At 40.1% G+C, this 24,656-nt stretch overlaps 1 protein-coding gene across 2 annotated transcripts; it reads right to left on the reverse strand.

Annotated features, from left to right (window-relative positions):
- Positions 1-7,325: 7,325 nt before the first annotated feature.
- LOC127021451 (interleukin-1 receptor type 1-like) lies at positions 7,326-23,564 on the reverse strand. 2 transcript variants are annotated; one of them, XM_050904526.1, is made up of 12 exons: positions 23,503-23,564; positions 22,878-23,064; positions 20,067-20,136; positions 16,592-16,709; positions 15,969-16,155; positions 14,990-15,152; positions 12,922-12,987; positions 12,224-12,344; positions 10,257-10,405; positions 9,816-9,959; positions 8,232-8,393; positions 7,326-7,743 (listed from the first exon to the last, which is right to left on the reverse strand). In XM_050904526.1, exons 2-12 carry the CDS (start codon positions 22,923-22,925, stop codon positions 7,352-7,354), a joined length of 1,620 nt encoding a protein of 539 aa, XP_050760483.1. In that variant the 5' UTR covers positions 22,926-23,064; positions 23,503-23,564; the 3' UTR covers positions 7,326-7,351. The 2 variants fall into 2 exon arrangements, with proteins under 2 accessions (XP_050760483.1, XP_050760477.1); XM_050904520.1 differs by having other exon boundaries at positions 16,466-16,709.
- Positions 23,565-24,656: the final 1,092 nt, after the last annotated feature.

Here is a 24,656-nt window from a genome sequence, read left to right on the forward strand (position 1 = left end):
ATGTAATGACTCCCTTCTCAAGCGCTCTAGCCCGATTCCAGCTAGGACCTGTTGTAACTCACAAGTGCAGGCATATGAGTAAGGTGGTTGTTTTTTGTAAGAAGCAGCTGTGTGCCACTGAGTATGAGGTGAGCAAGAGGCAGCCTCTTTTGGTGCGTTTCAAGGAAGAGAGAGAGAGACTGAAGAAGAAGAGAAACAAGTGCGTGGTCTGAGTCCCAGATTCCTGAATCCCCACCAAACCCACTGAGCTCCTCTCTCCCATAAATCCCAGCTTCCCCCAGGATACCAGTGACTGCTCATAGCCTCCCCACAGCTGGAGCAGAAAATTTCAGCTTTGGCAGCACTGTGCATTTGAGGGCCTACGCACAAGCATGCCTGGGGCTGCTCTTGGACCCTTCAGCCGTCAGATGACCTTCATGCATCCTAATGCGTATCCTACTATAACGCTTTAAGAATTACCATCTGAGTGCTCGCTACAGAATCCAACTACTACTGAGAGCTCCTGGAACTGATGATAGCATTACAAACCACTCTGCCCCAGCCATCTTGTGCTAATTGCTTTAATCACTTTCTGCAAAGTCTCGTCTTCACCATTAGTTCTGGAACTCAGAATCATTTTGCCTGAGCCATGGCAGGATTTTTTATTTGGCTGCATTTATTATTAATATTAACATTAATAGTATTATTATTAAGACAGGCATTAATCCAAGTACAAAATTTTGCTCCACAGAGATTTTGGCAAAGGTTCTAGATAGGCTTTGAAACCATTCAATCACTTCCATTTTGTAAATTCTCTTCAACTTACAAACCATATGGCTACAGAGAAAAGGAGGGAAGGAAAGAAAGAAGGAAAGAAAGAAGGAAAGAAAGAAGGAAAGAAAGAAGGAAAGAAAGAAGGAAAGAAAGAAGGAAAGAAAGAAGGAAAGAAAGAAGGAAAGAAAGAAGGAAAGAAAGAAGGAAAGAAAGAAGGAAAGAAAGAAGGAAAGAAAGAAGGAAAGAAAGAAGGAAAGAAAGAAGGAAAGAAAGAAGGAAAGAAAGAAGGAAAGAAAGAAGGAAAGAAAGAAGGAAAGAAAGAAGGAAAGAAGGCTACATACCAGCAGGGAAAAGAGGATTTGCAAGGTCCCTTGGAGCCTGGGCACACCATCAAAGGCAAGGATTGGGGACTGAGCATTTCAGGTAGCAGAGACACTGCCTGTGAAATTGGAATCCCAAATCATCAGAGCCAGGGAGAACTGGCCGGTGCTTCCAGCTCCCAGGAGCGTTGTGACATTCAGTTTTGGATGGTCTTCATGATGCACCTGACTGCTCCTCTCTGATGGCAGCCCTGAGGCAATTCTTCTTCAAGGACTCCAGGCCTACTGAATTTTGCCTACTGTCCATCTGCAGACTGGGGTCCTACCAACACTTCAGCATCCCAAACTCCAAGATTTTCTCACCATGTGACCATTGGATACATTTGTTCCCAGCTCAGTGGGCTAGACAGGTAGTTAAATTAGGCACAAATTCTCCATACTTCACCATGTCAAGTGAGCTCTGGGACTCTCAGTTGCCTGGGGAGCACGCAGTTGGTAATGGTCCTCCAGCCATCACGCACGGCTGATCTGCTGGAATGCAGGTCCCAGATGAAGTGGTCTCCATTCATAGTCTTTTTCTTGCAATAATCAATGGGAAGTGTTGCTCAACATAAAGCAGTCAGATCTAATTGACATATGCTGGAGGCTGATAAAGAAACACCGCTCTACAAAGGACAACTCCTCCCCATTTCCCAATTAATTCTGAGGCATGAATTACCAGATGTACAGACTCAAAGGCCAAAAATCTCATTTTCCACTAAATTCCCTGCTAGTTCCTACAAAGGATGGGGAAATCACTAAAAATAATAATTACAGTATAATTCAGAACAGCAGTCATCAGAATATCTTCTTTTTTTGACTCCCTCTTGGTGTTTTTGGTTTTTTTTTTAGTGTTGTGGCTTGGCATAATTAGCAACAGAACTTCGTTGTGATCTTATGTAAAGAGCAGCTTTTTTTAAAAGGGGAGAGCTTTAGTCTCAGGCATCACTAGGTGGAAGCATTGCACAGCGCAACGCCAGTGCGACTCACTGCTGCGGGGTTTCGGGATCCCCACGGCCGCTTCCTATGGCAGATGTTATTACTCCCTCACCAACCCTCACCCTAGGACCCCTGATCTTTTCCCATCCTCCGTTGTCTACTCTCTTGGATGTGATCCTTTCCTCAATAATAAGCCAGTACCTCATTTAGGTACCCAACTAACTTTATGGCCCAACCCTCCATAAATGTCAAACTTGCCAAAGTTAGCGTTTTTTAAAAAGTGACAGCAGACGGTGCTGGCACATCCTTGGCTCATTTAAATACATACGTGTACCAAGCCATTCAGATCTAGGCTGAACAGACATATTTTTATGAAAAACTTGGCTTTTCTTGCAGAAGTCAGCACGTGGTCTATTCTCTTCAGTCTCTGAAGAGAATCAAGTCCCGTTTACTCTAAAAATACAGGAATCGGAGCCAGATATCAAGCTGAATCAGATGTCACGACCGAGAAGGGAGCGTACACAGATGGTAGGGGGACATATGGCACACAAGTTCTTTCCCACTGTGAGTGGCCCTGTCAAGACAGCTCTTTAGCTTTTTCACTATTTGTTCCTGTAGGCAATATGTAGGGGAGTTAACTGCCAATTTTTTTTCTGTTTTAAAGGGACAGATGAATCTTATTTTTTGTAACTCCCAAATACCCCGCTTATTCGCCATTTCAGAAGCGGGAGAATTTATAACCTCCTTTACCTGTCTGTAACTTCTTTACTCCTACAAAGACGCATTTGTCCTGCCACTTCTCCTATGCCCCATTTGAAATGATATGGTTGTGGCACACCTTACCCAGAAAGTACAGACCTCGTTGATACAGTCTGAGTGTGCTTCCCCAGGAGTGAGAGGTAGGATAAGAGTAGATAGCTCAAATTTCTTTCCAAATCCAACTGCTTGTCCAAGTCACCCACTTCCATGGCACAGAAGAAATAGCTAGTTATGCATATTTGAAAAATAGAAAAAAAAAAACCCAAACAGTATGAGTATTAGAAACAATGTGCTCAAAGAGAGAAAAAATACCTTCTTAAGGACTTGAATGTGGCCCTTCCCATCCTTCAGGGAATTTGTATGTATTCATAGTATATAAACTGAGCAAGAAAGTGCAAAAGATCAAAATCAGAATTAGAGACTGGAGGAGAGATGAGGCAGCACTGGGGTGTGTTACCATGGACAATGCAGGAAAAGGAAGCACTCCCCTGATACATAATGCTGGTGAGATAAGGGAAAGAGAGAACATGGATTTTAATAATTGCCAATAGAAATAAAGTTCATCAGGGAAACTGCTTAGTGAAAAAAAAAAAAAAAATCTAATGAGATAGTGTTCCAAATTCCCCTTCTACTACAGCCACTGCTGTGCTCAAAAAAAATTTAGGGCAAGATCAAGTGAGTGGCTGGGGGCAAAAACGAACCAGAAAAAGAATTTACACACCTAAGTCACCTGATCTGGAGCAGCAATTCAAACCCAACATTTCTGGAGTAGAAAATTCACCTTAATGAGTTGGTGAGCTTTCTACCTTTCTTCAGGGTGAAATACCAACTCCTGATAATCACCATCATTGCCAAGCAGAGCTCTAGCTCCAGCTGTAATGCCACAGTGACCCGGGTGCTCTCTCAGAGGAAGTCACACACCAGCTGTACTTTTTAACTGTGCCCCCTGATGACCAGCAGACATCAGACTCCTTTTTCCAATTGACTTCAACATGGGAAGCAATCCTAGAGTGGACTGAGGACACAAGTGGTTTGTACTACTTTCTAGCTCACTTTTAGTGACTAATGCTCAGTTTGTCTCAACAAATGCATCAAGTCCTGGTTAATATTATCCCATCTCAAAAGAGAACAACCATACACATCAAGTGGTGTACTTTGCCTTTACTCTCAGGAATAATGAGTGTAAGGATGAGAGGAGGAAACTCTATTGCTCCTGTGTTCATGCGTTGTAGCATCTATTACTAAGCCAGAGACTTGGGAGTACTCTGGAGTAAAGCTGCCAGCCACTGATTTTACTTACATGTATTCTAAAGCTCTACAATGTAATATGTTCTTAAGTATTTCTAGGAAAAAAAAGTCTCTCCTTAGCCTAGATTTTATAAACATTAACTGTATTCTGCCTGCTTCATCTTCAAGCTAACCGCAGCTATGGAAGGAGGTATAGTAGTTAAACTACCATAGCCTCTGAACATATACCCCTCTGATAAAGGGGAAATGTAAAATCACCTTTGTGCTCTTCTACCTTCTCGGATGAAATACAGAGGTAAACTAAAAGGAAAAAAAGAAAAAGTCAGTCAGGGCTGTCCTGTCTGGGGCCATCACATAGACTCCACCAGGTTGTAACAACTCATTCTGGGTTTGGGCTCAGAGCACATGCTCCTCCACATCACATAAGCCTCTATCCATAAATTAATACACTCATAGATGTGTACATTAAAACGTGGAACAGGCCATATCTCGGCACTAGCTGCCATAAAGGTAAGAAAGTGGGGTATGGGAGGAAAATTATGAAAGGAGGAAACTCTCCCAGAAAAAAACAGCCTCACAGTATGGATGGAAAGATGCAGTGGAATTAGAAAATTTGAGACAAGTTAATCACAAGGCAAGAAAGGGAAGGGGCAATCTGGAGTGCCAAATAAATTGACAGGAACAAGCCAACAGAAGAAATATCATATAGTTATGGTTGAAAAGTAAAAAATGGTGCAGAGAATGCTTTCAATGTATCTTACACCACATACCATTCAGACGGTTTTCTCTGTCAGCATAGCTAGACAATAAACTGAAATATGTCTACTACTTTGTGGTGAACAAATACTTTTTCACGTATTACATTGTATTTGCCTTTTCCTTCTGAAACCACCAAGTTTCCAGAAGCAGACCTCTAGCCAACTAATCGTTTGTGGAGGTTTTCTTTAATAGAGAGTAATCAGCACATCTGTCTCTATGAGATTTCTTTTACTGTACCGCAAAAAATAGTGTGTTTTCCTATGTGACTTGCAAAAAAAAGTTTCCAAGGGGCAAAAACAGAGACAAAATTCAGCTTCAAAATAAAATCCCATGATAAAAGGATAGGCCACTTCATGTCATGCTACATTCAAGTAGTTAGCTAACAATTAACCACAATAACTGAAACCTTTCTCCCACACTTATTTTCACACAAGAATACTAAAATGCCTACATAATCATACTAAATGTGGTTGTTTGAAAGAAAGTATCAGGTAGATAAATGTTGACTCACAATCATCTGTCTTCACTTAAGAGTCTTTAGGAGTCTCATTTAGTGGGAAAATGCTTATCTTCAATATTGTAGCAAACGTCTGAAAAGAACTATGAAAAAAGTGGCCAGAAATCATAACAGCACATTCACAGAAGAAACAAAAAATACCAGCACAACTCCATGCAAATCAATGTACTTATCTGTAGTACTGCAAATCCTAGAGTCATTGGTATTTTTTTATTTCAAAGCATATGAAATTAGGAAGTTGAAAAAAATCTACCACAGTTTCAACATCTTTTCTTTATTATTTCTCTCATTCTACATGGAAAATAAGAGGGTTCTGTTTTTAAACACAAGTGAAAAAAAAATCTTTGAAGGAAAGTGTAGTTTTCAACACTTTTCTGAGCAAGTCTAAGTCTAAACACAATGTAAAAATTTGACAATAATTATTATCTAAACTCTCTAGGTTACTAAATTTACTTTTTAAAGGTTCCAGCCTAAACATTATGCATTTCCAAAGATGACTGATTCAACATCTACTAGAACAATAGTACCTCATCTGATGGAGCTATCCTGTTCTCAGTTTTCATGGCGACATCTCAGAAGAAGTCTCTAGTCAATGGAGGCTGTGGAAAATTATACAGCTGTGAACCCCACAGCCAGGAGAATGAGACACTACTCATAAGGAGTATTTGCTAGACCTTCTCAAAGAAAAAGGTACCATGAAATGCTATCGCAAACCTTTCACTTTAAACATATGTTCCACTCCTGGACCTTGCTTTCTCTCCCATTAACACAGCCCAATGAAGAGTATATTCTACAGCATACACACTTCTGAGAACCAGCTGAAAGGAATTCAGTGACAGATGCTATCCTGGCAATAAAGATAATGTAAGAACCTACTTAACTTCAGAAAAGAACAAAAAAAGCAAGCAGAAGTCACATTTGCATTCAGATGACACTCTTCAAGGCTGGAGTGTGATGCACACTCGTGATGCACACTCATGATGCTGAGTTTCTCATGATGATGCACTCAGAACAATGGATTGGGGTCCAGAAATACCAAGCTACTCCCAAGCAGGTTGACATAGCCACATGCCTCTAATTTTTTCTTTCACAATTAAACAAGATATTATTTCTTGCCATTAGCACCTGGTCATGTTTCAGAACTGGCCATTTTCCACTCTCTCCAGGGTACCCAGCCCAAGCACAGACCTTTGATAGATTCTCATTGAATTTCTGTGCTTGTAGTTAGCACAGTTGAGACACGAAATGAGAACATCTGGTTTCTAGAGTAGCAGCACAGTTTAGAAAGCTTCCAGTTTGCAAGAAATCTGAAATATTTTCAGTTTCCTGACCATTTCAAGAGATTAAGTTTAGAAACACCCCATAGACCAGATATCACAGAATCATTCAACAAATGTCTAAAAAGCCACGGATTCCATTCGATTTGCTGAATATATTTGGTATCAACTGTTCAGCTGAAACACATTTAGTGTTGCGAGGAGTTTTAAACATACCTGCTATTTCATGTATTTCCCCAACCCCTTCAAGAAGCAAGGATAAGGCCTGTTGCTCAGGACAGGACCCCAAATCTTGCACAGTGCAGATTCTTGCAGTAATGAGGAAGTCAGACAATCATGGAGAAGCAACAAGAGGAAGAGAATAACTAGGAAAATGCTGATGACAGAAACAGATTTTTAAGTTATCAACTGCAGTTTAAATTTTAAAAAAAATGGACTTCACAGCTGCTTCTTCACTGGATATTACATTTATGTGGACCACGACTATTTAATAGTCTACCACCATCAGCAACATTTACTTCTCATATCTGTGTGAGACTAACACAACAAATTGTGTCACTATCCAAAACCCAGAACAGAAATAAAGTTGCAAAGAGCTTTTCTTTTAGGGTGTAATTTGGGGAAGGGATGAGTATTTTTTACTCCTTGAAGAAAACATTTACTTTGTAATATAAAGAATTTGTGTAAAAAAAACCCACATTTCAGAATTACCTTCTCAGTATTATTTTAATAATTGCATCTTAACTTCCATTTGGTGCAGAATTGTTCAAAGTTAGGGGCAACAAATACACTTCAGAATAAGATACCTTTTTCCTGGATGGCATTTGATAGCGCACATTTTTCCAGAATCTTGTATTTGCTGAACAAGATTTCTCTGAGAAGTCCCCTTTCCATTGGATAGCTCCATGTTTTTGCTTAATGTATCTGATTGATTCCGGCATGCTTGTGTAGTCCTGTATTTCATCCATTTCTATAAGAATCACTTGAATCCCATCACGGATGAGAGCATTATACATAGCTAGTTGTTGTTCAGAGGTGTCTTCTAACAGGCAACAGCTAGATGTTTCTGATCCCAAAATAATCATCAGTCTTCTGCTTTGCTTAAGGGTTTCATCAGCAACACTGACCACAGCTGTAATGAAGGAAGAATCAAAGTTTGCATAGAAACTTTACAACTGATGTAAAATATTTCTTAATTTTAAAAATGCATATATATGGAGCAGTGGCTAGCTCAGAGGACTGGTAGGTTTCAGATTTCCACACTGTCATTCATGATTCACGATCCATTGCATGAAATTACTGATAAAAAATGTTTTCTTCAGTCCCCAGGAGCAGATATCGTTCAAAAAACATCAACAATATTATTAATGCTGCTGAATCCTCATTTGTTCATCACTAAAAAGAAAGTGCAGACCCTCATAACATCAGAACAGAATTTTTGGTAAGAAACCAAAAAAATTAAAAATAAAAAAATTGTCCATTGGACAAATTATCCATTAAAAATAAAAAAATACAGCTTTGTTTTCCAAAAATAGGCCGTTTTTAATTGTATATATTATCTTCTAACCCGAGAAAAATGTGTCAAAAGACAACCTATTAACTCTACTAATTAAAGCCTACCGTTTCCTGGTAAATCATCCCTTCCTAATATAAAGAGATTATATCCACATTGTTGTTCTAAAACTTCAGGGAGTATTCTACGAACAAAGGTTTCCAGACGATAGAAACTTCTGTCTCCACTGGTTTTTGCGGACAGGACATATGCATCGTAGATTTTCCCATCTAAAACAAACACAAATGTTTCTATTAAAAAACTAAAAATCAGCAACATGCCTTTATTGCAAGGTTTCATTTTGGACTGTTTAAAAATAGTAGTGGGAGACTGATTCACCTATCTGACAGAATAACGTCAAAGCACTAAAATGCTCTACAAATCAAAAGAAAGATGATCAGCCACAGAACCTGACTTCTTTTCCCATTATGGGGATGGATGTGCCAGCAAGCGAGCTGGATGCAGGACCTGGGAACTGCAGGAAGGAGCCCCCAACCCCAGAGGTGCCAGCACACTAAGAAAGTGTCCTCTTGCAGGACTTTCTTCACCACCCTTCCTGAAACAAACTCAACAGCAGTTATCTCCACTTCTGACTAACACAAGAGAGGGTGGAAAATGGCAATTCTTTCTTGCAATAATTCTGGGGGGGAAGGGCAGGTAGAAGAAAAGGCCAGAAGGCAGCTGAGGTTTTGAGAGTTAAAATTGCATAATAAACAGGAATGAAGAACCAAACCAAAATCAGATTTAACTCAACTAGATAAGTTTAGCTCAACAAGCTATAAGACATAGTTTCTTTGATTTTTTTTTTTTATTTTATTAGAACTCTACTAAAGTGTTCTGGGAAAACTGAACTTTTAACCAGAAGTTGAAATTACTTTTCTGTGAAAACATTTAGAACAGCCATGAGTAAACATTAACTATCTCAATGCACATAATCCATTTACTTTCAAGCTATGGGGAACTTCAGGCAGTCTAATTCTGAGTGCTACCATGCAAAATATCTATAATGTTGCACTTATTCCAATTTTTTCACACTTGTCCAATGTATTTGTCTACACCACAGCAATCAAAACACATAAGAAAAATCACAGAATAGAGAACTAGTAGCATTTCTTCTCTTTGGCATGTAAACATTATAACTGACAGGATTTAGAAGTGTTGGCTAAAAGAGAGAAGTTGCAAAAAAGAAAAAAAAAGAAAACCAACAAAATTAATCTCTGAGAAAATGAGAGTCTGATTTTCAATATAAATATTTAATGCACATCTTTAAACAGCTCGTTTACAGGATGTAGCTCTGCTGACACCTATTGATCATCATCAGAGTGACCATAAATCTACATGTAAAGAAACTACTTTACAGAACGCAAAAATCAACATGTTAATTTGGGAATAACCTGGAGTTCTTTTTGACCTATCTCACCATGACTTCCTTCAATATTATGCAGTGTTTATTACCTCAACTACAATTATAAATTTCACCCATATGACTGAAAAAAAATCCCCCCCCCAAAATGTCTTTGTGCGTATCTGAAAATTCCTCAAGGAAATTCCACATACATTCTACTAAATAATCACATTATTGCTTAGAAGTAATGGCAAGTGAAAAAATCAATAGGCTAGTTACACTAACATACCTGGTCACACTCACATACCTTCCTTACTTGCAAAGGCACAGACAGAATTACGGTACCAAAGCACCAAGTCAATCTTGAAAATCTTGTAGATTATTAAAGTAATAAATGTTAAAATTAACAGAGACACAAGCCCTCCAGTCAGCCATCTTTGTATATCAGGAACTGCACAAAAAAATAAGAAGATTGTTTTTTAAATGTTGAATTTGTCCAAATCTGATCTTTCACACAAATGTAATACAAATCTGAGTATCATATTTTCCACTTCCATCTACCTATTTTTTTAACAATGATAAATACACTACTACAGTGACTCCTTCCCTACGCACAGGTACATGCATACGTACTGCGAACTATAATCCATCTGTCTTGTATCAACATGATATATGAGCATTTGGTGTCAAAACCCCTTCTGGGGAAGTCAAGACAAACAGAGGCCTCAAAAATAACAGTATTTCTTACCTCTGTGTTTTAATATAATATAGGATGCAACCTGCCCAAAGGCATTTGAAGCTTGACAGACAAATGGTTGTTCATAGTCTTCATTATTCACCTCCGAAATTATTAGCTTCACAGAATGCATAGGGCGTCCATCGTAAGAAGTTTCCTCCCTATCCAAAAGGCGACAAATAGAGCCATAAAACCACAGGCCTTTCTGGAATGGCTTCATCACTAACAGCTGCAGCATGACAATGGTTGTTTCCATCTGCAAACATCAACCACACTTCAGAATAGATGAGTAATTACATTGTATGAAGGAAACCCAAACAACAGTCGGGCCTCTTAGTGACATCTAGCATAGACGTTGGAAAACATCAAGACATTATCTTATCTGAAGCTGTGTTTCCCCAAAGGAATATAAAGTTTCTGCAGGCTGAAGTACAAAAATATACCTTACAAACCTAAGCAAACCCTTGTTATGGGCTTTCCAGCCCCTGTAAGAGTAGGTGGAGAGAGAGAAATTCCACAACATGATATGACACAGAAAGAGGCCCTGGTACAAGGGCGTCATCTTGCAGTAAGCAGCTCTGGGACAGGGAGGACATCAAAGGTGGTGACCCGCAGCAGACTACATCAACTCACAGTGTGATTCCAGCTGCAGGGAGTGGAATATAAACTGCTGCTTCACCCCATGGATCAGAACAGACTTGTAACAGCTAAAGTGTCAGGCTGCACCATTACCAGACACAGATTATCCCCCATACATTTGTACAAGGAATGAATGAGTCAACATCACTAATGCAACCAATGACTAATGGTTGCAAAGACAACCATTTAAGTGCTAGTAAGTACAAAAAAAAAATATTGCTTTTATGATATCAATTCAGTGACCGTGTGCCTCTGCATTACGGCCCAATTGTTTATGGCATTACAATTCTTTAGGACAGTACAATATATGACTTTTGTATAGGGTTTTCTCTTGGTGAGCACTCAAAGAATTCAGCATTTTATTTCCCCCTTTGTTTTATGATGAGATTTATTTCTCACAACTATATTCTGATTTGAAGATATAATTCTCATTTCTTCATCAGTTTCTCGGTCACAGATAGCGCTTGAGAATTTACAAAAATGATCACATTTTTTCTTCATAGCACCACCATGAGATGAGGGCTGACAAAAAACCTGCAATTTTTAGTTCCCAACCTGTCATACCTAAGAAACTTTCAGATTGCCTTCTGCTCCAATTTTAGTTGCTTTTTCAAGTCTGGTCTAATTTCTTCTCTCCTAACTCCATTTAACCTCCTTTTCACCCTCACCTTATCTCCCAGTTGCCCTTCTCATGCTTTACTCAGTCCAAGTCTGTTTTCCTCCCAAACCCCAACTCATCACTGGAAATCTGTCTCCCTTTTCTCCTCTCACCCCACTAAGCTTCAGTACAAATGTCCTCAACAAAGTCTTCCATCAGCTTTTCAGCTGATCTCAGTTACATTTCTCTAACTCAAGGCTCTTAAACCTGGAAGTCTCAATTTCTCCTGTAAAGCACAGGTTTGACCTCTTGCAACCTTTCAGAGAGGCAGATGTGAAGGGAAAGGAGAATGCAGAAGAAAGAGGCAGTCTGAAGATCATGTGCCTGGACATGCTTGATCCAACTGAAAGAGGTCTCTGCCAGGCCAGAGCCTGCTCAATAGAAACTATATTACAATTACGAGACTGTAAGTCTACAAAACACCTTTTCCCAAGGTTGGAAATTAAGATAGATTTTTACAATGACCAAAAAGAGCACAATCACATGTGAAGTCCATGTGCCTACTATGTTTGAAGTTTCTACTTCAAAGCAGAAAGTGAATTGGAGGAGGCAAGCGTTAAGAGTTTTTAGAAAGAAAGCTATTTAAGCAAATGAAAAATGTTGCTAAACATTTTGATGTCGAAGTGAGAAAGTTCCACTTTGGTTGCCAACATGGTATTTTCTAATCTGAAAATATACTTACTCATAGGGACTTGCAAAAATTCTGCTCATATAAAATACATCAATATACACACCGTTGCCTGTCCAAAACACCTCATACCCATCAGCACCTGTTGTATTGCAATCCACTGTAACCTGTGAGCCTATAAAATTGTGTTACAAAGTGAAAAGTTAATTTCCATAATCTAATTAAAGTCTACACAATTCTGTTCACAGACTCCCACACAGACCAGCTAAGGATGGTCCCACACCCTTTCATAAAAGTTACTCTAACAGAAAGTCTGTTAGAGTAACAGAAAGTCTGTTAGATCACTCAGTGATCTGCAGGTTCAGAAAGAGACTGGTAGGATGGAAAAGGCTAAATCCATGAAGAAGATGCCTCTCTCTGGGGCATCACTTTCCCTGCAGATTCAAAGATGAATCTGTTCTTAGAATCTCTTCCAGAGTGATGGAAAGCAACAGATGTGACAGAGAATCACTTGGGTTCCCTACAATTTTCTTCCCATCTTCCCTAGGACTTTGTAAGCAACATGCCTTGTCTCTTTCCCTCTCACCCCCAAACACTCCTCCTTCAGGAGATCAACATAGAGAAACTGAGCTGGTCACTGAACTAGTTTTCGTCAAAAAACAAAACCAAGAAAACGCAGAATGTGGCACTCCTCAAGTATAAATTTTCACTAGGATACAAAATCATATTTTCTTATAGAGAAAACTACTTACCAAGTTCCACTTCAATGGAGTTGTTTCTTGGATAAGATATTTCAGGGGGCTTTTTTGGTGGGCTCACTAATCAAAAGAAAGAAAGTGCTTTTCAGAAAATGTGGGGCAGTTGCAGTCTGTTCTATGCTCTATAACCCAAGTACAACCTAAAAAACCCCTGTCCTATGGACAAGGTTGTCAGCCATTTTATAACAGACATCACTCAATACTGAAAGTATCGTATCTCAGGTAGTCGTTACTTCTGACTTGAAGCTAAACTATTCTTCCTCCCACCTCTTCAAAATGTAGTGCCACAATCTCTACACACTCATGATGGACTGGCTGTTCCATGGCATAAAAATTCTATAACATTGCATGCACACGTGCTGAGAAGGATATGGGTAAATATCTACAGTATTACCCCTCTACAATCTGGATAGCCTGTCACCCAGCACCCTACAGATACAAACTGGAGCCAAACACTTTTAGAGTGTAATTAATCTATTTTAGACTTTTACTATTATAAAGGGGAAATTTAATTTCTGTACTCTAGTAAAAGGCCTTACTATCGTTCCCCCAGCACTATCTATAAGGAAGTACAACATCAATGGCCCCTTTTAGATGTTTACATTAGGACTAGATATACGACACTCTGGAAAACTTATTTCTCTCTACAGGCTACAAAGGGAGATTAATCAATGGGTGGACAACTGGATATCTACATTAGAAATGTCTCAGTATGGGTAAACGAATCCCAGCTTGGAGGGTCCCTCACTGAACACACATACCATTTCCAGCTGTCTCAGGCAGCTGCAGGATGTTTTAGAACATTTCCCAGCAGATATTCAAAGTTCAAGGAAGTTTCTCCAAGAGTACAAATTAGCAAAAAGAAATCATAAAGCATCTCGTTTGAGACCCCTAGCGAAGCACACAGGATTGCCCCAGATATATCCTTCCCTTCCCCTTCTGAAAACTGGGTCTGCACTATTGTTTGGACCCCAAATCACCCATTTTAGTGTAGACTTGCTCAGCTGGAGTCTTTAATAACAACTGAGCTGCCTTCAGTCATTTACAGCAAAGGAGTGATAAGATTTTGCTTCTACTGAGTAGTGGGAGCTGAAATTACACTGAGAGAAGTTCTAGGGACAGATTTTAAGACCAGAAAGATCATTTCATTTGATCTGACCTTATGTTCCTCATATTTTGTTTATCCACATCATATACATATGACATTATATGAATATTATAAATATTCATATCTATACATACACACATATACAGACACATAAGCATGCATATATATACACACACAGACAAAACAGGCAAGCACAAAAAGAGACGATTAAATAGTAATGCAATTTATTAGTAAATCTGAAAATGTCTTTCATCAGCTGGAATGTAAAAACAGTATTGGTATTTCATACCTTGATCTAGCACAGCCTTTTCAGTGATCCAATACCAATCTCATAATGCTGTGCTAGCAAAGGAGTTCGCATTTTACAGCTAGGCCTTCTTTTATATTTTTTTGTTGCGCTGGTGGCCCCCTGACACAAATCAGGGTCTACTGAGCTAGACACATGATATCAGAGATCAGCAGTTCTTGTGCTGAGGAGCTTAAAACCAAAAACAGAAGAGACAAAGGTTTGAAGGAAACAGATACGCCACACAGAGTCAAGATACTGCTATAACCTGGGCCGGTTTAGTTCGTTGTTTTGCAACAAGAGGATAATGTAAAAGAGAGAGAAGAAGTAAGACAGGCAGGATAGAGGGTGCAGCTACAGCAAAAAAGTATTGTGCCTACCAAGCCTTACAGGGCACCTGTTTAGGGACCTTGGCAGCTGGTCTGGGTAGCAAAGCTTTGACATACTGCAACTTTGAACAGGGGAACGAATCTTCAACGCGGTGGCAACAACAGACAAAAATATATAAACTCTCAGTCAGCATTTCTTTCCCTCATATTTAGGTGAAAACTAGTAGCCCTAAGCATGTCTATCCACAAACTGGGTCTTTTAGCTTTAGTCTTTAGAAACTTGGACAAAAATTTGGAGTCATTGTTATGAACACAAACACAGTGAAATTATCTACTTACCTTCTACAGTCAGACTGATGTCTCGTGAAATGTTATATTGTTTTCCATTGTGGGTATATGTTGTTTTGCATGTATAGTTTCCTTGATCATGTACAGTCACATTGAAAATTATAAGATCACTGTTTGAGAAGGCAAACCTTTTCCCTTCCAGCAGCTGGCAGTCCTAAACATGTGTAGAGAACTCTGTTAATTCATATCATATCACTATCTCTTTCTGTGGTTTGTCTCTCTTTAATGCAATCTGAACTTTCAATGGACCACAGCATAAGGATGGATGCCTTGCAGAGGCTGAGGAAGAGTGAGGGTGATGGAATAAAAAGCAAAACATACTTCATTTTGACTCTGAGTTTTTAATTCAAAGATACTCCAGTTCATTTCCTATAGAAAACAACTTTCAATATTAGAGAAATAAGAAAGTGAAATGCAAGTGTCAGGATTCGTAAAAGTATTCATTAATGAAGAATCACTCAATAATTAGACTTAATTTTTTAAAGTACTTCAATACTCTTAGTACCATATGGACTGCATGGGCATGAGGCAGGAATGTTGCAGAAGGCACTACGTTCTTGTAACAGAAAGAGCTTTCAAATAAATGCCATTTCATGCTGTTCACGCTTATTTAATGGAACAATATTGAGCGCGTAATGGATATGCCATCTCTCACAAATGACATACTAAATCTGTTTCTGCACAAAAGGAATTCATGACAGTGTTTCGCTAGCAGGTAAAAACATGCCACCTGGTGGATACGTGGGTCAACGTCTCTCCTACATCTAAGCTGAATTTCTACCCTGTTAATCAAAAAACCTGTATACACCTTTAAAAGATAAAAAGTCTTAATCCTCTTCCAATCTGTTTTAAAAGCATTTTTCTCCCATTTACAATAAATCTTTAGTTTTTCTCCTACAATTCACAAACATCAGTGACTTATATTTTAAATAATGGACAGTTATAAGACATTACAAAACAGCATTCTTACCTTATACCAACGAACAGGCTGAATATTCTTCTCATTCCTGAAATAATACAAGTGTGGACACACAAGCTTTGCAGATGATAATGTGAATATCACCTCCTCTACAGCAAATTTTTCATTTAAGCATAAACCATCAATCCTCGCAAAAACTGTTACTTTTGTACACATTTTCCAGGAGCTTGTCAAATTCCTGCAATTAATATAACGCAATTAAATTAACCTATTTGGCATATTTTCCAACTCAAAAATATATGGTATTCTTTTTGGAGAAGAAAGAGAGGATAAGAAGTTTACAGTTTTTCTAATAGATCTACTTTTGCCTACTAGGAAAAAGAACCCAAAACTAGACTTACTTTCCACAACCTAAAGTTAGTTTTTGTGAACGCACTCTCCCTTCTTCATTAGTATTTCTCTTGCCCCCCAAATTCCACTTGCTTTCTAAAAGTTATTTCCTTTGCAACTCATTTCTGTAACAACGTAAATTTTTTTTTAACTTTCACCTTATGACACATTCATAATCTCCAGAATCTTCTAACATTGCAGGAAGAAACCAAATTAAATTCTTCTGCTGATGAATTCTAGAAAGTTTGTCTCTAGGCACAGCTGTCTGGTTACCAACTTTATACCATGTTAAGTTGTAGTCTCCACTTTTCAAGCTCTTTTCCAGTGAACATTTAATAGCAAGAGGCTGTCCATCAGGCACAAGACTCTGCCTCAACATCACATCATAGGCTTCACATTTCTCTAAAGGAAAGAAATAAACATTAAAGAAAACCTCAAACACTGTAAAAGGATAAACTGAACTCATTCCTTGATTACATTTACAAAGTTCATTGGAGTTTTCACCTCCATTCTCAAGTCATCTACTAAAAATACAATTATAATCCCTTATCTTTACAGTTGAGAGTACTACTCAGTGATATACAGATATAGTTATGCCACTGAAATGAAATGCTGTTTTTTGAATGCAAACTTTACACTCAGTAGAATCTCTTCATTTGCAGCAGACTGTCATTTGTATGTTGTAGTTCAGATGCAAATTACTAAAGTACTTGTATTTCTCCAGTCTGTATAATGCGCATGTACACAAACGCGCACATGCACACACAAACTTCACATTTAATGTCTTTATTTGTTAACTTCACTTAACTGTAGTCAAAGTAAGTCTTTAAGACAGACTACGCTATCAGTACCCAAATATCCTAAGAGGACACTGAAGTTAAAGTTGCTGTTGCACAAATATTAAGTTTGCTATGGAAATTTCAACTCACCCTTCATTTTATGAGCATTTAGAGAGGAGTTATTACAAGCACTTACCAATGAGCTCATTTTCTTTCCTCCTGATCCAAGGAGATTCATACAGGAGAAGAGCAACACCATGAGATTTTGGGGGGTTTTTGGTCAATATGACAAAAAAGGCACCAACTCTGGATACCATGATCACATTCCTGAGTCAATATTATATTTATCTAAAATTCCTTGTTTCATTAGAATATAAGAACAGCCACACAGAGTTACATAAGTGTCTGTCTAGCCCAAAACCCTGTCTCTGATAACAACCAGTGGCAAATGTATTAGAAAAGAGAGTAGGACACAACAAGTAGAGTAATACTTTGCTTTCGGCCCCTTTCTTTCCTCTTACGTTCTGCATGAAAAACCATTCACTGGCTTTTATCATTTCTCTGGGTATCATGTATTTCTTGTTATGAGAAATGGTAAAGTAAACTTTCCCTCATCTGCCTCATCTATGGTATTTAAAATTTTATAGACCTCCATCACATCTTGCCTCAGTTGTCTCTTTTCTTTACCTCAGAGTCCTCATTCATTTAATGACTTCTCATATGGAAGCCATCCCATAACAGACAACACTGTCACTCATCTCTTTACGTCTTCTGACATAGTCTTTCTGAGATAGAATGACCAGAACTGCAGAGTTCAATTGATGCACATTCACCCTGGGGTTATAGAGTAGCAAAATGAAGCTTTCTGTTTTCTGCTCTACTGCTTCCCAAAAATTCTGCTTTTCTGACCACCGCTGATGATGGAGCTAATGCTTCCAGAGAGCATCCAGAGATGTCAAAGTAGCATTTTTCCCAAGTGGTTATTAACTAACTTAATGCTCACATCACACACATACAGTATATATGTTTCTGCTATACATGTATGACCCTTCCATGCTGCTCCACATCCATTTGATTTTACTTATTGACATTCTATCACTAAACCATTCAATATCCAGACATTCTCTTCATAGTGAGCATTAGTTTTGACCACCATGGGATAATTTTGTATCATCCACAGTTCTCACGACCTCACTATAAATCTTTTCCACATTACTTATCAAAACATTGAATTGCTCAGATATCTGTATTGAATGCCCCATAATAACTTTGAGGGTTATGAAATGCTGTGGCCACAGGAACAGATAACCCTTTTCTGCCACTAAATGCCAATATTCTGAAATAGTGTCTTTTTTTCTTTACACACTTCTTGCCTCAGTTTCTCTGAAATCCCCCTCCTCCAAACCCCTCCATTATTTCCATGGAGTAGGAAAGAATTATAAGGTACACACATAACTAAACAGACAATAGAACTCTCTGCTATGGGGGGGGAGGGCAGCCAAATAATCACCTTTCCATATGATTACTTCCTTAGCCAAAAACCAGACTACCCAGTGGATTGGTGAACCTTGCAGCTTGTCCATCCATGGGCAAAAAACCCCAAACCAAACCAAAACCAAACCATTTCCGATCAAATGGCTTGCAAGAAACTCAAGGAATGGAAATGCATGAAGTTTTTCTTTTAACAGTCTGGCACTGCTGCAAGATTCCAGGTGGAATGACAAGATTATGACAGCAATTCATTTGAACCATCTGAAATGTTTTAAACACGAACTGGACTGTTGGTTGACAGCTGAAGGGCAGAAACAAGCAGTTGCAACTGAGTAGCCTAGCAATTTTACAAAAATCTAGATGTTATATGATTGTCAAATGGCTATATTTTCCAATATGAAAAAATCCTATGGACACATTCTGTAAAGTTAAAACTACAACTCATTTCATCAGTTTATACACCAGAGAGTCATGCTGCCATTCAGACAGACCTTGATAGGCTGGAGAAGTGGGCTGACAGGAACCTCGTGAAGTTCAACAAAGGGACATGCGAAGTCCTGCATCTGGTGAGGAATGACCCCAGGCACCAGCACATGCTGGAGACCATTCAGTCGGAAAGCAGATCTGCAGAGAACATTGGGGTCCTGGTGGACAACAAACTGACCATGAGCCACCAATGCTCCCTCATGGCAAAGAAGGCTAACGGTGACCTGGGCTGCATTAGGACCTGCCAGCAGGTCAAGGAAGGTGGTCCTTCCCCTCTACTCAGCACTGGTGAGGCCACATCTGGACTACTGCAGCCAGTTCTGGGCTCCCCAGTACAAGAGAGACATGGATCTACTGGAGACAGTCCAGCACAGGGCCACAAAGATGATTAAGGGAGCGGAGCATCTCTCACATAAGGAGAAGTTGAAAGAGCAGGGACTGTTCAGCCTAGAGAAGAGAAGGCTTGGGGAGTGCGTGAGTGGATCTTATCAATGCGTGTAAATACCTGACGGGAGGGAATGAAGAACAAAGAGCCAGACTTTTGCCGGTATTGCCCACTGACAGGACAAGAGGCAATGAGCACCAAGTGAAACACAAAAAAATCCATCTGAACACAAGAAAACACTTTTTTACTGTGAGGGTGATCAAACACTGGAACAAGTTGCCCAGAGAGGTCGTGGAGTCTCCATTTGGGGAGATATTAAAAATCCAGCTGGACGTGGTACTGGGCAACCTGCTCTAGCTCACCCTGGAGGGGGTCAGGGAGGTTGGACTAGATGATCTCAAGAGTTCCCTTCCAATCTAAATGATTCTGTGATAAGATAGTACATAAAATATCACACATTATATGTTTTATAGGTTCCTGCTTTTAGGACTGTTTAAAAGAACTCATTGGCATGCACATAAATTTGACTTTAACAGCCATTTTCACAGAAAATTAGTATTACTTGTGTGAAAAAATAAGTTTCAGAACAAGATCTTCCATAGCCACCAATAAACTTACCTGCAATAATTAAAGACAGAAATGCTGTTGTGATATTACATGAAAACAATGTTTTTGCTGTCATGTTTCCCTGCAGAAATGGAAAGAAAACCTTCAATTAGTGCTTTCCAATATAAACTTCCACAATTTAAAGTCAACGTTTGCATTACACAGTTAATACAGGAATTACACAGTTAATACAGGACACGGGAAATATAGGAATTGTCTTTGGCATGTTTTGAGCCTGTTACCTGCTTGTTTTACCTGACAGCTCCTAATTATTATACCAGAAGAAAAGAAATGAGTGAACATTTCCTATTCAGCTTGTAAAGCACTCAGGATTTTTTACATCTCTAGCACACTCCTCCCCAGTTCTTGCTTTCCCAAGCTGCAGTCTTCATCTCTCTAACTGTCCCTTGGATGGAATCTGATTTCATATTTCTGACCATCTTTGCCACCCTCTTCTGTACCATCTCCAGTTATGCTACAGCCTGTCTGAGGTGGAGAGGGCAGAACAGACCTTACATACAGTTTTCAAAACATAGGTGCACTACAGATTTATAAACTAAAACAACGATTTTTTTCTGTTTTTTTTTCCTAATGATTTCCTAATAATTTCTAACAATCTATTTGTTCTTTAAGTACTACTGAGTATTGAACTGATATTTCCATGGGTCTATGTAGTAAAATCCCTAGATCTCATCATTGAGTGTTAAATCAGGTAAACCCAGTCAGCCGCTGAGCACGTGATGTTAGGATTTTGCCCATATGTCTTCATTTTAAATTTTCTTTACATTTATCTACAAGAAATTTCTTCTGCTATTATTACCCAGTCATTCACTATCATGACATGCTTCTGCCACTCTTTGCAATTAACACCTCTGTGTTCTAGTCTGAATAGCTTTGTATTGTTGGCAAATTCTGCCACTGCAACAGTTTCCCTCTGTCCAGATCGTTAAAAATATATGCTGAGCAGAAGAGAGTTGTTTGGGACTCCAGTAGTGATCTTCCTCCACCTGAAAAACTGAGCATTTATCTTTTACCTACTTATTGATACATGTGAGAATAAATATATTATGGCAGTCTGGCTTCATTGACAGCCTCTGCTGAATACCTTTTGGAAATTGAGGCAGATTGTATGAACTATGTCTCCTGTATCCAGTGTGTTCACATACATGTGTACAATTCTAACACACTTCTAGTATTTGAAAGCCATGACTTCCCTTTACAAAAGTCACTGTTGACTCCTTCCCTATACAATTTATCTTCATTTCCACTGGTTCCATTCTTTAAAGCAGTTTCTACCCAGCTGCCTGCTGCAGACACCAGGCTCACTGGTCTCTACTTTCCTGGCTTTCTTTTGATCACTTGGAGAGGATAAAAAACATTTATCACTTTCAGATCTTTTGGTCACAAAGCTGCTTTAAATGAGACATTTACAACAAGAGAACACAAGAGTGAGTATCAGCCAGTCGTGGTACTTTGTTACGGATCATTTCATTCTGTAACTGCCTTTTACTGACTTTTCAATTTGAGACAGAGCTTTCCATGGAAGATTAGCCATAAGAAAAGGTACTGGCACCGAAATCCATGCTCTTCCAAGATGAACACAAATGCAAAAAAATTCTTTTTTTTTTTTTCCCCTTGCTATGTTCGTATCTTCCCATAGCCCATGCCATAGTGGTTTTTTATATCTGAATGATCTGTTGGCTCTCAGGACTCTTTGGTAGGCTTCTTATCCCTAACGTGTTTGGAGAAGGATCTATTAGTTGCATGCCTCTGACAAGTTGTTCCTTAACTTGGCCTCCCTTACTGCTTATTTTCTACGCAGCCTACCACAGTTTTTACAGCACTGTGAAAGGACAAATGCAATTATTCAAACTGAAGGATGAGCAGAAGAACCCCATCCTGTTGTGAAGAATCTTTAGATGATCACCAATTTCTACAATAGTCAAAGATGACACTTCCAGCTGCTGTGTCTTACTTCACCAAACGGACTCAGAAGCATGCCATATATTGAGTCATCCACACTGCTTCTTGCAGTGCCTGCTTTCTTCCTTCTTCCCCTTCTCTTCCCTCCTCCCTCATTGCAAATTTCCGCTCAAATTACCAGGCAGGTCTTTTCTTGCCTAGCTGTAAGAAGGAATGAGTCCAGGCAAGAAAGCTGAGCATAAAAAGAAATACACAAAACTTTAAAATCACTGGAGGGGGTTTATGTGTGTTTGTACAAAAGCTCCAACTTCCTTCACTAATTGTGACAGACAGTAACTCTTAAAATCTCTAGTTTTCAATTTTAAAGAAGATGAAAATACTATAATGGAAATCATTTAAAGAGAAAACAGGACTGAATAGACTCCACTTATGACCAGGTATTTTCTTTATGACTTCTCTGAATCGCTGTTTTTTCATAAGCTCTGTTCCATTACAGCGTTACCTTACTCTACTGTTCTGTCTCACACATATTCTCTCAAGCAGTTTTTGCCCCAGCAGTAGATTCAGTAGATGCAGCAGTAGTATTTTGCCATGTTCTGAAGGAAAGTCTTTCAGAATCCTGCTTCTCTATAAATTCAATGTTCTTTCTATCTATTTAAATTTATAACTTGCCCTTTTGCCAACAGGGAGGACCTGCAAATACATATAGCCCTGTGTAAAACCATACACTCTGAGGAGACTCCTTCTTGCCTCTGACTTTTCACGATGAAAAAACTTCCATTTCTGTGGAAGGTATACCAAACAGCAAAATTAGGCTCTGCTCTGTGCATGCATTCACATAATTCATGATGAAAATAACAAACATATGACTGCAGAGTCAAGTGCAAATGTTTTTCCTACCACATTCCGCCATGATAAACAGCTAAATTTCTCCCTTTTCCTAGCCATTTTGTCCACATCTTGAGCCTGCAATCAACCTGGGGAGCTTTACCACTCAGGACAGAATTCAGCCGGAGTTATCTTTGCCCAAATTTTCCAGAAGGGAAAAAATTCCATGTATCTGAGGCCATGTCCATAAAGTTTCACCCTGAAAGGAAATATTTGTATCAATTTAAGAGTAAAGCAAAAAAAGACAAGTGTCTGAAAGAGGTCTTCAATGACACACGCACCTGAATTACAATTACAGCTCCATGATAGCACATAGTAAAGCAGAATTCTCATTAAAATCTGTCATTAAATTGGTACAGCCACCTTTTCCTCTGCTTTCTAGTCCTTTCAAAGTTGATCTACTCAAAAAAAAACCTAGTCTCATCAGAATTTCGAAGAATCATGGCTTTCACTAATTTTTGCACACTTGTAGCACTTTTTGTTCGAATGTCTTATTCAAAAACATGGACAGGTTAAAACATGCAACAGTCCTGTTCTCAGAATGGAGAGAACTGACAGAAAGTCAGAGTATCACACCATTTCTTTTACATAAGCCCATGAACATTTTAAATCATAGAAAAATATATACTCATATTACCTTAAACGCTTCTATTAACTGCAAGGTACGCCATGCCTCTTCAAAAGAGCTTAATCAAGTGTCTCACTTTTGATCTAGGAAAAATGATTACAACAAATACATGTATTCCTTCGGTGTTGAGGCATACCTAACCGGTGCTGAAGAGCTGGGTTAGCCCCCCGCGTTGGGTTGTAGTTACAGCACTGACGCTATCTCGATAGCCATTTTTCTGTGAATCGCTGACATCCCTCACCAGGTATGGCAGGAAACCCTTTTTCAATATTCTTCATCTGAATTCCTACGTACTCCTGGAAACACGCGCTCGAAAGGGGCTGTAGCTCCTCAGCGGTGTGGGAACCGCGCTCCCCGCCGCCGGCCCGGGGCCCGCTGAGGAGACCGTCGGCAGGGCGCGGCGTGCCGGCGGCCGTGTGCCCCCCGGAGACCCCGCAGACCCGGGGGCCCAAGACTTAACTTCAAAGAAAAGGCGCGCTCACGCTTTCTCTCAGAAACCGAGCCACGTCGCACGCACGGCTTGCAGAGGAAAATGCTGACCTTTTAAACCAGACTTCACTCCCACTCCTAAACTGTCCCCAGACCTCAGTTTCCCCAGGAGACACCACCTCGGTCTGAGCCACCTCCCAGCCCCAAAAACGGGGCATCGGGGCAAAGCACGGCTGCGGGCTCATCTCCACGGGTTTCCGCCCCCCCCCCGGATTATCCCAAGCCGGCTGACGCGGACCGCCCTGTTACACGACCGACGGAGAAAAACGGTACCCGCTACACCTGACCGTCCCCCGCCGCCCCCTCCCCGCTGCCGCCCTCGGCCATCCCCGGCTTTCGGGGGCGGGCGCGGCCCCTCGCCCCGCGGCCGGCATCGCCACGGAGGCCGCCCCGACCCTCGCCGGCTGCCCCCGCCGCGAAACGGCCGCGCCGCTGCGGGGGAAGCCCCGCCACCCTCCCATCGCGGTCAGGCGGCCGGCGCTGAGGGCAGGCGGGTTCCCTCAGGACAAGCCAGCGCCCAGGGGAATCCTCGCTGCTGCCTACCTGCTGCGGGGCTGCCGGCCCGGCCCGGCCCGGCCGTGCGGGGGCGAAGCGAGGCGGGGGGAGTCCCTGCTGCCGTCTCCTAGAAAGCCCGGGCAGCCCGTGAAGGCCTCACCCTCCCCCGGCTGCCGCTT

Source organism: Gymnogyps californianus, chromosome 1 (genome assembly GCF_018139145.2).
Source record: "Gymnogyps californianus isolate 813 chromosome 1, ASM1813914v2, whole genome shotgun sequence".
In the NCBI taxonomy this organism is placed as follows: domain Eukaryota; kingdom Metazoa; phylum Chordata; class Aves; order Accipitriformes; family Cathartidae; genus Gymnogyps; species Gymnogyps californianus.

Excerpts from the sequence above, each read along its gene's own strand:
- LOC127021451 (XM_050904520.1), bottom strand. The coding sequence starts at position 22,925 with ATGGCTAGGAAAAGGGAGAAATTTAGCTGTTTATCATGGCGGAATGTG. Across the intron at positions 12,988-14,989 it reads CATCAGTCTGACTGTAGAAG|TGAGCCCACCAAAAAAGCCC; the intron begins GTAAGTAGATAA and ends TCTTTTGATTAG. Across the intron at positions 7,744-8,231 it reads GGATGATTTACCAGGAAACG|CTGTGGTCAGTGTTGCTGAT; the intron begins GTAGGCTTTAAT and ends CCTTCATTACAG.